This window comes from Opisthorchis viverrini (assembly GCF_000715545.1).
Source record: "Opisthorchis viverrini unplaced genomic scaffold opera_v5_20, whole genome shotgun sequence".
In the NCBI taxonomy this organism is placed as follows: Eukaryota; Metazoa; Platyhelminthes; class Trematoda; order Opisthorchiida; family Opisthorchiidae; genus Opisthorchis; species Opisthorchis viverrini.
In genome coordinates, this window is record NW_008751676.1 from 1456204 (window position 1) to 1472600 (window position 16397).

Genomic DNA, 16397 nt, shown 5'->3' on the forward strand with positions numbered 1-16397 from the left:
GAGGCGGCGACCGTCGAGCCCTACACGCTCCACACTAGGACTTGTCAGGTGCGGCGATAAACGCAAAGAAGAAGAATGAATGACGGAAAATGACTAAGCGGATGAAAAATTCAGGTGGGCTCTACACACATATACCTACTTTTACGTTTCGTTCTACACTTAATTTGAGAGTATCAACCCATGCCAAATGCAATAAAATACAGTCAGGTAGGGTCGAATACACATTTCTGGAATTTGACGAGGGGTAACTAACAGGAACAGCAAGCCAACAGAAATATGAGGCTCTATGGTATAGCAGTAGGCGAGAAGTAATTCGAATCTAACTTTTGGGCGAAAGAAGTGGTTGAATTGGTCTGAAGGCGACCGAACGGACTGAAGCCAATGACGCGTTGGAAAAGCTTCTTAACTGACGCAAAAATTGGAATACAACAACTATACTAGTGTGTGAAGCATAACTCGGGTGTTCCCGTAATCACAACAGTTACACTCATCAAGTTGACACCAGAAAACAACTAGTCAAGAAAATTACATCCTCATTGTAAGGACACGAACGAGGCAGCTGTAGCACCCTTTCGGCGTCTAACTGCCATGCCACTAAAAGGAAGCACCAGGGCTGGGATACTGCCAGGTCGTCCAAGCAAAGTTGAGAGGCAGAGGTCGGGTTAGAACCACGGACATTCCGGTCAGTAAATTTGTGCTGAGCCATACCCTCCCCCATACACACACGAACACGAACGTGACAAGATGATGACGAATGGAAATAAGCACAAACCTTGAATGTGAGCTCACTCATGAACGGGTGAACGTATAAAAATCAGATAAACCAGGTAAAAGTACATTTACTACAAAATATGTCCCTTCCTGTCATAAACTTAGGTTTTCGGATGGAAAGTATATGCGGTTGTATTGTGCCGTTCAACGTACAAATGTATCGGGTGTCCGTCAACATCTATCAACCGTGATGCCTTCGATCCTGATGCAAGGTGCATCCAAAACCCTCTAGGTATTATTTTGCTTTTATGTGAGTTGCTCGGAGTTCCGTCAGTTTGTCGCAAAGTGCCCCGTATGACAAACGTTATCTGCCAAAATTGGAACCCAGAATTACCTCTTGTATGGTTCGAATGTCCGTAAAAGCAGTCGATAACTTGATCCAGCACCAGCATTCTGCGTGAAGTCTAGTTAATAGAGGAAACCACAATAAGAGTACTAATGCTATTTATGGGTGCAATTATGCCTGTACGAGCCCTCGGTTACTCAACCAGATCGAAAATAAACTACTTTCTGATTGTGAAAATAGCTTATGAATCAGGCTTGGCAAGTAGAACTTGTCTTAACCTGAATCTTATTCGTCCTAGTGGTCGCAGATAAAAAGCCTACCATGGAATTCCCCTATGATACGTTACATAGCAAGGACACAGTTCTCTACTCAACAGACTGTGAGAGTGCATGTATACGGATGCTTCGGTATATGAACCCTGTTCAATAACACATATAAGATGCGATGATTTATCACGAAGTGACTGAAAGCGAGTCGTCTCAAGCTGTCGCCCCCGGGCTAGAGAATACGTCTTATTAATTTAACTACTTAAATACTATTAGTAGTGTACGATTGAATTTACTTGCACGTTGTGGTGATTCTCTATGCACTCCAGAAAAAGTGAAGCGGAAACTCGCAAAAAATCTCCTTTTGAAAACTCATTTGGTTTTAATGGGAGGCTCGGTCGATCCACATCTGAATCGTCTTCTTATGGCATTCTTCACCCAAATGCGCTGCACACACGCCGCGCTGTTTCAGTCGGGTACATTCACTCGGCGGGATAGGTCGCTCATAAGGTTGATAAACTTTTGAATGACATTAACTCAGGGACGGTGCATACCAGTCTTTGGCTGTAAAAGAGTTGTCAGAAGTCTTATTGGTAGTGTTTCTTCGTCAAGTGATATAAGGATATTTCTAACGTATCTGCAGCACCGAGTATGTTGTCTAAACATGACTCAATAGACATTCCAAATCGATGACAAGCATTTTGTAGTGTTCTGCAATACTGACGCGCAATCCCCCGCAAGCAGTGCATCAAACACCGATGATCATTGACCTCTAAGTTCAGTGTGTGTAAATATAGTTAAAATGCTGCGTTTGGTTTCGAACTACGCGTTTTTCCATAGAATTAGTAAAACACTTCAGAAGTATTCGGACCTTATTAAATGACATGCCTCAATAACAGCACCATAGACAGCATCCCAAATCTCGGAGCAGATATGTCAAGGTCGTCAATAATCTAGTGCAATATTAGAACGCGGGTTGCTACAAAAATGAAAGAATCCCACAGATTTACGGGGCCGTAAAGATGGATAGAAGAAGTTTCCAAATCTAGTATGCCAACGTGAGAACCTCGTTGTAAATTGCACCAAATTATGGGGAACATGGCTCTTTTTGGCACACGCACGTAGCTCAAAATTTCAAGATATGGTACTTTAGTCACAGCTCAGATAGCGTTTGATAATGGCGTAACACCAGATAGAAGTCTGTTACTAATTTGAGGAAAGTGATGGCGGAAATCAGTGCGCAAATGAATTTCATCTTACTCTTGAAACTGTACTAGCATTTGTGGGCTAGCAGCGGTTATGCGGCCAAAGCCTTTGATCGGAATTTCCAGAGCAGCACAGTGAACGTAAATAGTGAAGTCGATAAGTTGCAAGTCACAATATCGTCCCGTTAGAACCAGTAATTAATTTTCAACAAGAAAAATAAAATATTGAATAGGATGATAGTAAATATTCACAACAACAAATTTGGTGCTGCTGATTGTTTCACACTCGCCGTTAGCCCAAACTTTTTTCCGGAAACTTCGCAAAACAACAAAAGGTCGATTTCCATTTTTGTCCCTTCGGGTCATGACTTTTTTAACAATCGGCTGTGCAAATTAGTTGGAATAAAGAGGACGGACTGGAAAACTAGGCGCTTCAAAAACAGGTAGTCAAGTCATACCGGGAATTTCTGGAGTAAAATGAAACCGCTGGACTTCGGGAAATTGTTTTAGATATTGTTGTGACGAAAAGTCTTCAACAGCCCACGACCGATTTGGCAAACTTATGAGTAGTGTACCACGTCTATACAATGTATCGCAGTTTATCGAATATTGTACCAAATGAAACATGAGGTAACCTGGTGCAGCACATTGCTTAGGAAAGTCACAAACGAGAGAATCACCTGGATTCCAGATGAGCTCCCCGTCAAAACCAAACTTATATGCAAATGAGTGTTTTGGGTCCCAGCAGAACATAAGGTTGACGAAAACGCGGGGCCTACCTGGTGAGCCCCAATAAGGGCAAAACCTGTCGTGGGCTGCCGAAGAGTTTATGAGTAGTGTAATATGTCAATAGGAGTATTAGGATGTTTTATTCTGATGAAAAAGCCAAAAGAGGTAGTGCTCCTTTTAGCGATAAGGCTTGTTTCAATTAGTGCCTATGTGAGGTCAAAATTTCGAGGAAATCTGGTTGCTGAAGAATATTGATCCCAGAAACGGCAAAACGATTAGCATATTAACGAACAATAGCGTCAATTGTGTGCAAAATAAAGATCATCTGCACAGGATCTACACATCTACCATAGGAGAACACAACCAGTAGTAGAATGATAAGACACGGACAGATGATATACACACCGTTCTCTGGTGAATGAACTGGCGCAGTGTTTCAAACTTGGCTGCAGGATTGGTTAATGCAGTTGGGCTGTGGAAGGTCATTTAAATTTTGTAGACAAACTGGGGTAATCGATCATGCTTGAATTCTGCCGGTTGCTCATCTTCAGACCTCTCACAAATATCTGCTGGCCGTTCATCATGCCGTCTGAGAGCTACCCGGATCAGGCTGAGGGCACCACAAAAAACAGGCCAATTGTTGCCTCTAGTGGTCTCCTCGGAACTGTGAGCTTACTTTGGCCTCAGGCTTATGCCTGTACAGCGTTGGGACTTGCTTCGTAGGATTGCAGATAAGACCTTTGTTACAAGTACAGAGTTCACAACGAGTTGTCCGAGAGAGGTTGACAGTGTCAACACATATCTGGGATTCATAATATTAGACTAGGGTAGTAGGCGACAACAAAGTTGAAAATTGAAAAGTAACTCAAAAGTTGGATGCCCCGGACAAAACACATGTTAGATCAGCAAGTGCCGTCTTTGAAACCTTTCATCTCCTTGAACATCCGAATGATTCTTCTAGCCCCTCCCCGGTTAAAAACCACATTTATAGTAGGTATAAGTTTACTGATAGTCCACTTTATGAGGATACATATAACAATATTGTCCACCACATACAAGACATGGAGAACATATTTCGGATGATCCCTCAGAAAATGGTTTATTTACTAATCTGACAAGCGCCTGACTGACTAAAGTCAACCAGACATCCGTGGCACCCATGGCAACAGTGTTCTGCCGAAGAGTTTATGAGTAGTGTAATATGTCAATAGGAGTATTAGGATGTTTTATTCTGATGAAAAAGCCAAAAGAGGTAGTGCTCCTTTTAGCGATAAGGCTTGTTTCAATTAGTGCCTATGTGAGGTCAAAATTTCGAGGAAATCTGGTTGCTGAAGAATATTGATCCCAGAAACGGCAAAACGATTAGCATATTAACGAACAATAGCGTCAATTGTGTGCAAAATAAATCACTGAAGATCATCTGCACAGGATCTACACATCTACCATAGGAGAACACAACCAGTAGTAGAATGATAAGACACGGACAGATGATATACACACCGTTCTCTGGTGAATGAACTGGCGCAGTGTTTCAAACTTGGCTGCAGGATTGGTTAATGCAGTTGGGCTGTGGAAGGTCATTTAAATTTTGTAGACAAACTGGGGTAATCGATCATGCTTGAATTCTGCCGGTTGCTCATCTTCAGACCTCTCACAAATATCTGCTGGCCGTTCATCATGCCGTCTGAGAGCTACCCGGATCAGGCTGAGGGCACCACAAAAAACAGGCCAATTGTTGCCTCTAGTGGTCTCCTCGGAACTGTGAGCTTACTTTGGCCTCAGGCTTATGCCTGTACAGCGTTGGGACTTGCTTCGTAGGATTGCAGATAAGACCTTTGTTACAAGTACAGAGTTCACAACGAGTTGTCCGTGAGAGGTTGACAGTGTCAACACATATCTGGGATTCATAATATTAGACTAGGGTAGTAGGCGACAACAAAGTTGAAAATTGAAAAGTAACTCAAAAGTTGGATGCCCCGGACAAAACACATGTTAGATCAGCAAGTGCCGTCTTTGAAACCTTTCATCTCCTTGAACATCCGAATGATTCTTCTAGCCCCTCCCCGGTTAAAAACCACATTTATAGTAGGTATAAGTTTACTGATAGTCCACTTTATGAGGATACATATAACAATATTGTCCACCACATACAAGACATGGAGAACATATTTCGGATGATCCCTCAGAAAATGGTTTATTTACTAATCTGACAAGCGCCTGACTGACTAAAGTCAACCAGACATCCGTGGCACCCATGGCAACAGTGTTCTTGTGTGTACATATTCAGTTCAAAGGATCAAAGAACACTATGAATGAATGGGAGAGTACATCATGTTGATTCCAAAGTCTGAGAAGATAAATTTTTGTGTGAATAGAACGAGCTTTGGACCCTAAACTGTTGGAGGACATGGAACACAGAGTAGAATACTTGGCAAGATCTACATAAGGCCCTGAGCTTTCTGCCTAAGACTGAAACTTGCTTCGTTCAAATGCGATTTTACGCCATCTTGCTACTTTTGCCTTTATTGTGCGCCAGCAAAGTCTTGAGGTAAGTGAGCTTCTTGGGAATTCTTCACATTTAAAAATAAATAAAGTCCTGAGGAGAGATGTGAAACTTTAATTTTTACACTTCGCTTGTATACCAAAAGCTTCAGTGTTTTGTATTCTGTACCCGGATTGCTTGGGACGGCTTTGACATCATTTCTTGTGAAGCAATCGTAGACTTAAAATCAAGATATGGCACTTTTCCTACCATATGTAGTCCTAATTTTCGGAGTGCAATTTACGTAATCAAAATTATTACCCTGGATGCAAAGTCAGCAATATAGAACCGACCAAGGCTGGTTCTGAAGTTGCATTCTTTGTGGAGGGCTCCTGGAAGAACGCGATACTTCTTTGAGAAATCTACAATGCCCCTGACCACTAGTCACACCTTCTTGTATGATCACTCCACAGAATCAAAACACCAATCTACCTATGGGTCCGTTCATTGACTGGTTCCACATCTATCCAATATGAGCTACCAGAATTCCTACTGACGTAATACACTACTCATAAGATTGATGAAAACTATCCGACAGACCACGACCGGTTCCACCCTTCTTGTGGCTCATCAGATAGGCAAAAAACCAGAGTTTCCGTCCACCTTATGTTCTACTTGGCCGAAATTGGACAGATTTTGGGAGAATTTAAGCTGATTTCAGTTGAGTCTGTTGTTGAAAATCAACTTCGTGTGTAAATGAGAGAATTTGTCCAAATGTGCCTATTTGGATTGGGTAAAACATGCGTTTGACGGAAACTCGGGGAGTGCGCCTACCCGATGAGCCCCAAGAAAGACAGAGCCATTCGTGAGCTATCGGAGAGTTTTCGGCAACCTTATGAGTAATGTGTTGCGTCTATAAAGTGTATCGCGATATCTAAAATATCGTGCCAACTGGAATATAAGGTGGTCTGTTGCAGCACCTTCAGCTGCTTAGAAAAACCATAAACGAGAGATTCAGCTAGGTTTTGTGTGTCTCCCATCAAATCCAGAGTACCATAATTCCTATCAACATCGCTTACTTCCTTTGTGGTTTGACCTGGAGGATCACTGCAATTAATTGTAAATTCTTTTGAAAAACATTCCTGCCGCAACCACAAAGATACTATCGTCACTAATCCAAAGATAAAAATCCGCCATCCGCCGGTGCGCACGGTCCCATTTGACTTGGTCCGGCCCATGAGTTCCTTCCAAGTTGACTTATTCTCTCACGGTTCTCGTTTGAATGATTCCATTCCCTTGTTTTGCCAGATATCCTGACTGGCAAGGACTGCAACGTGCTCATCAGAATCGATGCAAAAAATAATATTAAACTATAGTACCAAAGAAGAAGCTTTTTTTCAGAACACACTCCACAAAGTGAAAAAACAGGTTCTGGGAGAAAACTTCGAACTCTAGGGTGTATTTAAGTCTATTTACTGGTGTTCCTGTTGTTGTTGTCTTCTGTCAATGAGATATTTTGCAACTGAGGTTTCGTCCAGAATATAGGGTCACTCATTCTCCAATCACAAAGAAACCGCCTCACGTGTTCACCAATGTTAACTGGCCCCTTGACTGACTACCCCTTGGATAGGAGTTTCACTCATTGGGTAAATTTAACTTGAGCCACATACAGACTGGCAGTGTGAGGAGATTCGGAGATTTTCAATCAAGATATCCTCCTGTCGATAAAGCAAACACTGTTGAATAGCCGAGAAGCACTCAGCCGCCGTTTTGTCCTCATTGGAAATCTTCAGCAGTGATGTAAATCTCACGAAACTACCACGTTCGTTTGGTAACAACTCGTCTGCTATGCCTGTTTTCTAGAGTTCCGCTCAAACCATTGCGAAGTACGAGGCGGACAGTGCAAGATGCTCAAAGTGCCTTGGACCGAGTGAGAACCAAATGGACAAGACGTCTGTCAAACGAGCCTTTCCCGGAAAAATTGGATAATTACATGGACGTAAGTTTTTTCTGCCTCAAATCAAGTGAGCAACAACACTACTTTTAAAAATTTCAGTCTCAATACTACGGAGAAATTACAATCGGTACCCCTCCGCAACCATTCAAAGTCGTCTTTGATACGGGTTCGTCTAATTTGTGGGTTCCGTCCAAAAGATGTAGCTTTTGGAACGAAGCCTGCAGAACTCACCAAAAATACGACAGTGAGAGATCCTCAACCTACAGAGCCAATGGACAACCGTTTTCAATTCAGTATGGTACGGGATCAGTGTCCGGAGTTTTGAGTACGGATGTGGTGACGGTAGTTGACTCTGAATCTGTTCTTCGTCATTTAAAATTTTTCACGTAGGTTTCTTCCGCAAAGGTTCAAGATCAAACTTTTGGTGAGGCTATTAACGAGCCGGGCTCGGTGTTTGTGGCGGCCAAGTTTGATGGCATCCTTGGCTTGGCATTTCAGTCAATAGCGGTTGATAATGTTGTTCCAGTATTCGATAACATGATTTCCCAAGGTTTGGTTGACAAGCAATTGTTTTCTGTTTGGCTGGATTGGTAAGTGCACTTGAACATTGACGTGACATACAAATCATTGCCGCCCTTTCGTTGGCTTTTACCACGAGGTTGGTAATTAACTAATTAATTATTAATGAATTATTTAGTTAGCTAGTTATTAACGAATCGATTAAGTAGGATAATACTACCCAAAGGCAGCCCCGTGCGATTCATTCCTCTGATCGGCGTATCATGAATAAGCATCTGCATTTACTGGGTACGGGAAGACTTCACGTAACATGGCATGGCAGTTCTGTTGACTGACTGGCTACTAGCTTCTCACGCAGAACCTGATGCTTTGCTGGTCAAGGGTTTGTAACTGCTACATGTGGTGGTTATATGGCAGTGGTTAGTTGTGAGAAGAAAACCCACCTCGCATTTCATCCTGACTGTGGGGAAGCAAGGGTTGATCGAATGAATGTATCAGCATGCGATCGTCTGCCTTTCATGTTTCAAAGTCACGCCCCAAATTCTAACCATTCTGATAGGCTTTTAACTGATTTACTCAGTGACCTAACCTACTGACGACAGGTTGCAATTTATTTTCAGCGGCGACGTCCAAGACATTGGTGGAGAAATCATGTTTGGAGGAGTAGATAAGGGACGTTACACGGGCGACATGTTCTTTGTTCCATTGAGTGCGGAAACATACTGGCAGATTGACATGGCCGGGTGAGTGACTCCGTACATATCGTATTTGAGCTGTGTGCATGATTCCACGGACTAGGTATTCGTTTGAAAAGAGTGAAACTAACTAAATGCTGATTATGTGACGGTTGATTCGTTTTGCCGAGCTTAGAAACTGGCTCTCAAACGTCTGATCAACATCCAAGGAGGCCTCCTCCGTACGCAGTTGCGTGGTCAACTAAGTGCATATTTTTGCTTGAGATTATGACATCAAAAACTGAACTCAGGTAGATGTAATGAATTAGTACACTGGTTTCCAACATTTTAGACTGAGTTCTGTCAAGTTGGTTTCGGTTGGCACATTAATCCAATCGACTTACTTTTTATGGAGATTATCCGTCGTGTGCGCGTTCTTGCAAGGAATCTGTTGTGGCCGAAAGATGATACCAGCCTAAGGTGGTCCGCATGAAATCCAGACAGATTTCTTCCCTTTTACGAAGTACGATCCATATCAGTTTCTTTAATGTGAAAGTGTCACCCATTAATTTACCAGTGACTTCCACAGCTGGCTTATCTGAAAAGTGTGTAATATCGTTGATATATCTTGATATATCATTGTGATATCGTGATTGCTGGCAGCATTCTGATTAGCTTGACCATGATGAGTTCGATTTCCCGGGACGGAAATGAAATCTAGGTTCGGATGCTCAGATCCATTCGTGTTACTAATGGCATATATATAATACGTACAATACATACGATAAAAAATCGTCCAGCTGTAACACCCTTCCGGTGCCTAGCTGCCATGCTACCCGAAGGAAGCACGAGGGCTGGGATACTGCCAGGTTGCCAAAGCCTAGACAGGGAAGTCGAGAGGCAGAGGTCAGGTTCGAACAACGGACCTTCCGGTCAGTTACTTCGCGCTCTAACTTGAGCCATCTCGTCCCCGATACATACGATACGTATACAACGACACAAAAATATAAATGCAAATGAAAAATTGTGCAGCAGTAACACCCTTTCGGTGTCTAGGTTCCGTTTTGAGTCTGCTCATTATATTATAAGCGCTGTCATATCCAGGAAATGCTTAGTCATCTTCAGTATCTTCCCACTTGATAGTAGCTCGGCTTATATTCAACGAAGACTACCACAAAACAGAGATAGAATGACGTCCCTGGTTAGAAAGACTCCTACGCTAAGAGGAATAACCAAGCGTGTCCATCCAAATGGATTTGTAAATTGTTATCCAAAATTACTTTGGTCGAGACAGAAGTTGCGGCATCGGTCATTAGGTCCCTTATTGAAGCAGGGCACGGGTTTGAGATTCGCTGCTCACCCCAGGTCATTGCACAAGGCAACTGAAAAGATAGACCGAGATTCCTGGGTTCGTTTGCTCAATGGACCCAACTGGGGGATCGTGTCCGATCAAGTAAGTGTTCAACTTACTAACCGGGAGGTCGCGGGCCCGAAATTGCCTGGAGTTTCTTGAAGTGTGTATTGTTTATGAGCAGCTGTAAAGTGGTTCTCGAATTGATCTTGAGATAATTCGTTATTTAATGGGCCAAATCAATGACCAGAAGGTCGATGCTTCGAACGCAGCCTTTGCATCCCACCTGCTGCTACCTAAACCTGAGCAACCTGGTACCCCGCCCCCTACGAGTGGTATGGCGGCTAGGCACAAAAATGGTGTTACAGCTTATTTCTTGAAGTGTGTATTGTTTATGAGCAGCTGTAAAGTGGTTCTCGAATTGATCTTGAGATAATTCGTTATTTAATGGGCCAAATCAATGACCAGAAGGTCGATGCTTCGAACGCAGCCTTTGCATCCCACCTGCTGCTACCTAAACCTGAGCAACCTGGTACCCCGCCCCCTACGAGTGGTATGGCGGCTAGGCACACAAATGGTGTTATAGCTTACGGTTTTCTTCATTTGGTCCAAGCCTATACTGTAAGTTCACATGCTTTCATGGTTTCTCTGTAGCTACCCTGGTTTCCATGACCAGCGACGCATTGTTCCTGTTCATTCTGTTTTACAAGAATAAATTCATTTCACCGTCTTTTTCAAAGTGTTTCGTCTTCACTCAAACAATGCATTTTTCCCCCCTTCCATTGGGTTTGCCTCACATGAACACTGATTGCTCTAGTTAGTTTTTGGCATCAAATTCAAAGAGAGCGAAATTTCCGGAGATTCTCAAGGTATATAGCTACTGTTTCGGTTTGCTGTGATCTGTATAGCCTGAACTCCAGTTTCTTCCTTTTGCCAGCATTCAATTAACTAGTCTGACCCTGTGTGCCCAGGGCTGTCAGGCCATTGTCGATACAGGAACGTCATTGATTGTCGGCCCCACTGATGATGTCAAGCAACTCAACGACGCAATTGGAGCTGTTCCAATAGAGGGCGGACTGAACTTGCTAGACTGTCTACAAATACATACGTTGCCACCAATAGAGTTCTCAATCAATGGAGAAAAACTGACTTTGCAAGCGACAGATTATGTGCGTGAGGTGAGTTTTCTTATGGCTTGGGATAAGTGAAATGACTTGCGTTCCAGAAAAATGACCACTGCTGGCTTATCCGGCGGCCCCCATTCGTGCCGTCCGACCCGTCCAAGGGAGACTAGTTTCGATCGACTCCCTTCAGGGTTTGCTATAAAAGTAGGGAAATGATGTTCTAAGCCGTACGACCAGTTCTGAAATTCCACACGAGAAAGCGGAAGCAACTCATAACAGGACTGGCCGAATTCAACCAACTGAATCGAGGTTAGGGCAGAATAACGGGGATATAATTTGACAGACAACCGCTACAGTGAAATCATTAAAGCGCGCAAAAGAGATCAGCTTCCACATCCGTTTAGGTGAAAATAGACATGACTCAATATCAGCCTTACCAAGGCAGGACGAGGCCAGCCACTGATTTCGGTTTGTTTATTCAAGTTGAGTACAAAATGCTGCCACTCCAGCGAAGCGGCTGTTGTTCTGGCAGTTTGTTCCTTTGTATAAGTATATTGGTTCTTTGTTTTTTTGCACTCTAAAACTTGGCGATTGACTGCACTGGACGGAGAGAGCTAGTGAGAGTGCTTACTCCTTTGAGACGTGTTGAGAAAGCCTCGTAGACAACCGTCTCTCCGTCCTTCTGGTGTAGCCGCTACAGCAAATGCTATACACGAGAGAAGGTGACCAAACAGTCCCATGGTTTGTCCAGGCTGGGTCCTGTGAACATACGTCATGTTTTGTTGGGCCCTGCTAAAGTTGAACGCTTTTATGAGAGCTTGACTCAGTCACCGCCCCATTCATCCGTCATTCTAGTCCATCCAGCGCAATAAATAGTTCGCCACTGGGTGGATTGTAGCGAATGCAAACAACAAGACAGAGTTCGTGAGATACATTAATTAGCAAACTTACCAGTTTCAACGGGAGACTCAACTCAGCAACCTTATGGGTAGTGTGCTTTATTGAAAACTATCCAAAGTCTTGAATTTTCGAAACAATGAGTGCCTTTCACACTTTGTTGGAGTGGCGGTGATTTGATGCCATAAACCTAACTTGAGTAAACAAGTAGGATTTGTGGTTAGCCTTGTCTTGCCGTGTTATGACCAGCACTGCCTCATCTCTACAGTACCAGGACTTTTATCCAGACGGGTCTTTGCATTCTGTAATGCTAACATTGTGTATGTTTACCTACCAAGCTGCCTGCCCCCTGTCATACCCTTACCTTGAGCATGAATGTGATCAGCTGACGAGGTATGTGAAGTAACGGAAATCAGTCAACTCAGTTATGATAGCTTTTAGTGTTGTCATAAACTTCACAAGAGGAACTGGAGGCATAGAGCAGTTTGAAACTCTAGTTCGTTCGTGTGGAAGTTCGGCAGGGTGATGTCGCTGTTAGCAATCTGTGCAGAGGAGCCGTCCACTGAAGAATTCGCCTCTAAAGTGACGTGAACTGCGGTTGAAAGACGAGCGATACCAGTTTTTCCTAGTATGCGGATCAATTATATTGCAGGCCAGCCTCCTGTGGTTACAAGGTAAACTGCTCACTTACTCACCGGGAGTTTTTTGGTCAGTACTTTCCTAGTGATTCATGAGATGCGGTGTCTAACGACTATGTGGTATCTGATGATGATCGATGATGTGATATTTGTCTGGAGATTCTGAGCTATTCAGCACACATTAACCCTATTTTCAGGATGGACTACATTTTGATTTTTGAGAATGCCCCTTTTACCACTCCATTTAGTATACTTCTACAAACGTTAGATAGCCAGAAGGGTTGCAAAAACTGTTGGTTTCAAGCACTTGCTTGGGATTCAGCCTTGTTGCAGAAACTGAAAGTGAACGTTTTAAAGGCCACTTTGAAAACGTGACCAAATGACTGTCCCAGACTTTGTCAGTTTGCCCCCCCCCCCCCCCAAAAACAAGCTTCCTCGTCCCGCGTGTCACAGTGGCCAAAAGTTATACTCGGCTGGTGGCTGTCTTTTAATTTCATCCACTTACACATGCGACTGTCTCGATGTCACCTGTAGTAGATGACGAAGTGACCTCGTGACAAACAGGAGTGATGAGTGCAGGGGGTATTACTATTGGACTGGTCAGTAGATTTACAGGCATTCGTTTCGACCCGCACTCTGTGAGACAAATTTGTCCCCTTTTGTGCTGGAAACTGGGCAGTTTACTGCCACATCTCGAATATCATCCCAAATGAAACATAAGGGTGGCTTGTTGCAGCAAATTCAGTTGAAGGATACGATAAACGAAGGATTCAGGTGAGTTTTCGCTAAAAACAAAGCGCTGTGCGATGAGTGCATTTTGCGAATTTCTTAGTGTGGGTTCAAGTAGGTTGAGGGTGATTCTGGGACTGTCCCTACCTGATGGCCGCCCAAAAAACGAAATTGTTGGCCGGTTGTCGGGGAATTCCTACTAACTTCATCAGTAGTATCTTCCGTTTGGTTTCAAAGTTATTATGGGCGATCGACCGCGAACAGCTCTAGCTGCCTCCTCAGCTAAGGGAGTCTGGTGAGAGTTGTGGTCACTTTGTGCCTCAATGGGACTAAGAGATGCATGCGTCTTGACAGGACCCCTGACTAGCTCGTCCAGTAACACTTCGCCCGACTGAAAACAAGCGCTCTTTTTATGGATAGACTACTCATCACATAAACAGTAGGAAGCTTATTCCGTTGCGAGTTTTCTCCAATCACTCTTCCATTTCAACTTTTTCTCCGCAGATGTCATACTGGGGTCGGACTGTCTGTACCAGTGGATTCAGTGGCATGGAGGTTCCTGGTGTGCCCATGTGGATTCTGGGGGACGTGTTTATTGGCGCATATTATACGGTTTTTGATAAGGAACAAAGTCGTGTTGGCTTTGCAAGGTCCACTTAGCAGAACATCTTTGCTACAGGTTCAACTTTTCACAATTTTTTGACATTTAGACAATGCATACATTTTGCGCGATTTGTGATCTTCACTGGATGTTACAATTCACGTTTCGTGGATTTGAATAACCGTCAGAATTGTGCTAAATTTAGACGTTTCAGTAATCTTACTGGTTTCACTGCAAAAATCAAAGGGACATTCTGGGTCGTGTTTCTGAAGTCATCTTTGCCAACTGAGACATTCTATGTTGGGTGGCGTTGTCAGTTCACTTCAACGAACGCATTAACAGGTACATTCACTAACAAACCGTAAATGCACGCGATTGGACAGTCTTGTGGACATGAAATTACATATGTCAAAAGATCAGCCTTTTATTTCGGAGAGGAATTTTCACTCTTGAAAATTCGCAATGATCTACGCAATTTCAAACAGATGCGCGTTGTCCTCCGAGCATCTCACAAGAGTGGAACATCTGCACGTTTTTGGGCAGTTAGTTGAAGCCTAATCGTCATCACCCTTACAAGAGTCCTTTCTCTGGTGCAATGTCCGTTGGGTGATTCCACGGCAAGCTTAAAATGGACTCCCTTGGGCAGCGCTAGCCCCCCCCCCTTTGTACATAACCAGAGCAATGGGCCGCCAACGTGAACACAATTGTGGCAGGCAAGTCAGAACATATGGACTAGCCTGGGTTTGGGACGTCAAATGACTTTGGGTGCTGACTTCGGGGTATGGGTACCATATCAGGTACCAGTTGTCGTTAAACAGATGCGGGATACAGAATGTCGGATACCGGTTGTGTACGTGAGGCCAATGAGATAATTAATTATACTGCTTTATCAGGGTTCAATGACTTCGCAATAATGACTTTTAACAATAATAAGAGTAATTTTCAACTTGCACTCGGAGACAGCACCAATTTCCTCACTGTTATTTCTGGATTTCGAGCATATGGCTGATGAGAACCGGGACAAACCTGACCAGAATTTTACTTCTGCGCTGAAGTATACAGTAGATTGAAAACCCCCAAGCGAAATGACGGGAAAGACATAACTGTCAGTGAGTGTAGCAGTGGATATCGCAAGAAAATCCACAGGCTGAAGTCTGATGTAATCAGGTTCATTCCCTGAAATTTGGTGAGCCCGTATTACAGGGAATTGATTAGTCGTAAGTCCCATGGCTTCAGTACAGCACAACGCCACCATAAATAATAATAACCGTTCAGCTGTAGCGCTATACTAACCAAACGAAGCACGAGGGCTGGGATACTGTCATTTTGCCCAAGCCTGGACAGGAGCAGTCGAGATATCGGGGCGGATAGGCCTTTCCATCAGTAAGTTAGCGCCTCAAACATTGAATCATATAGAAACGCTAAATCGAACATCGTTACAAAGAGCCTTCCATAAGATCGACTTTTCCATCGGACCCTATCGGTTCGCAGCATACAGTACGCAAGAAGGAGAAAAGTCTCAATCAGGGATCTCGACCATCCATGGCACACTCACTAAATCTGTCTTTGATTCAGGAAGTAGCACCATCACTGCGAAGTAATTGTTTTACGTTTGGCCAAAAAGTGGAATACGATCACCAAGAAAACATCCTGTTGTTGGTTGTACAACAAAAGAGTTCACATTTTGAACAGCCGTCCTCCTGTCCTGTTTCAATCATTCTAAAGAGACTACACCAGACGCGAGGAAGGGCCGGGACTCGAGTGTAGCTCGGATTAGGGCTCGTCAGCAGTGCACATCTTTGGTCGTCCCGGGGTTCCGATTCCGCATATCTGATATACGAGGCAAGCGTGTTACCATTGCTTCACCAGCTCACCCTGGACACAACCGAATCGTATGTTAACAGGTGATGGTGTTACTCACGTTTGGGCGATGTGGTTCGTTTACCCGATGCCCCGAAATACGATCCAGTAACTATCCTGGTTGCACCGACTGACTGTCCCGCCTGTCAGAACTTTCCAGTCAGGTAGCACCAGGGACACTGATCATGGACGTCCGAGTCATGATAGACTCAGCTCGGCAAACAGACCAAAACCCAAACATTTAATCGCATCGACCTGCCATGGCACGTAAACAGTAACCTTTGTTAGCGAAATACACTCAATTGCAT

The 16397-nt window shown here is 43.7% G+C and overlaps 1 protein-coding gene across 1 annotated transcript in view; it reads left to right on the plus strand.

The window, feature by feature from the left end:
• T265_01821 (hypothetical protein) overlaps window positions 1–14288 on the plus strand; it is a gene marked incomplete at both ends in the record, with an annotated part of 29605 nt that extends 15317 nt beyond the window's left edge. Inside the window, 6 exons of the mRNA XM_009165931.1 lie at window positions 7603–7738; window positions 7796–8038; window positions 8087–8286; window positions 8836–8958; window positions 11178–11418; window positions 14133–14288. Of these exons, the coding sequence (XP_009164195.1) occupies window positions 7603–7738; window positions 7796–8038; window positions 8087–8286; window positions 8836–8958; window positions 11178–11418; window positions 14133–14288 (1099 nt within the window). The remainder of the gene's footprint in view (window positions 1–7602; window positions 7739–7795; window positions 8039–8086; window positions 8287–8835; window positions 8959–11177; window positions 11419–14132) is intronic.
• Window positions 14289–16397: the final 2109 nt, after the last annotated feature.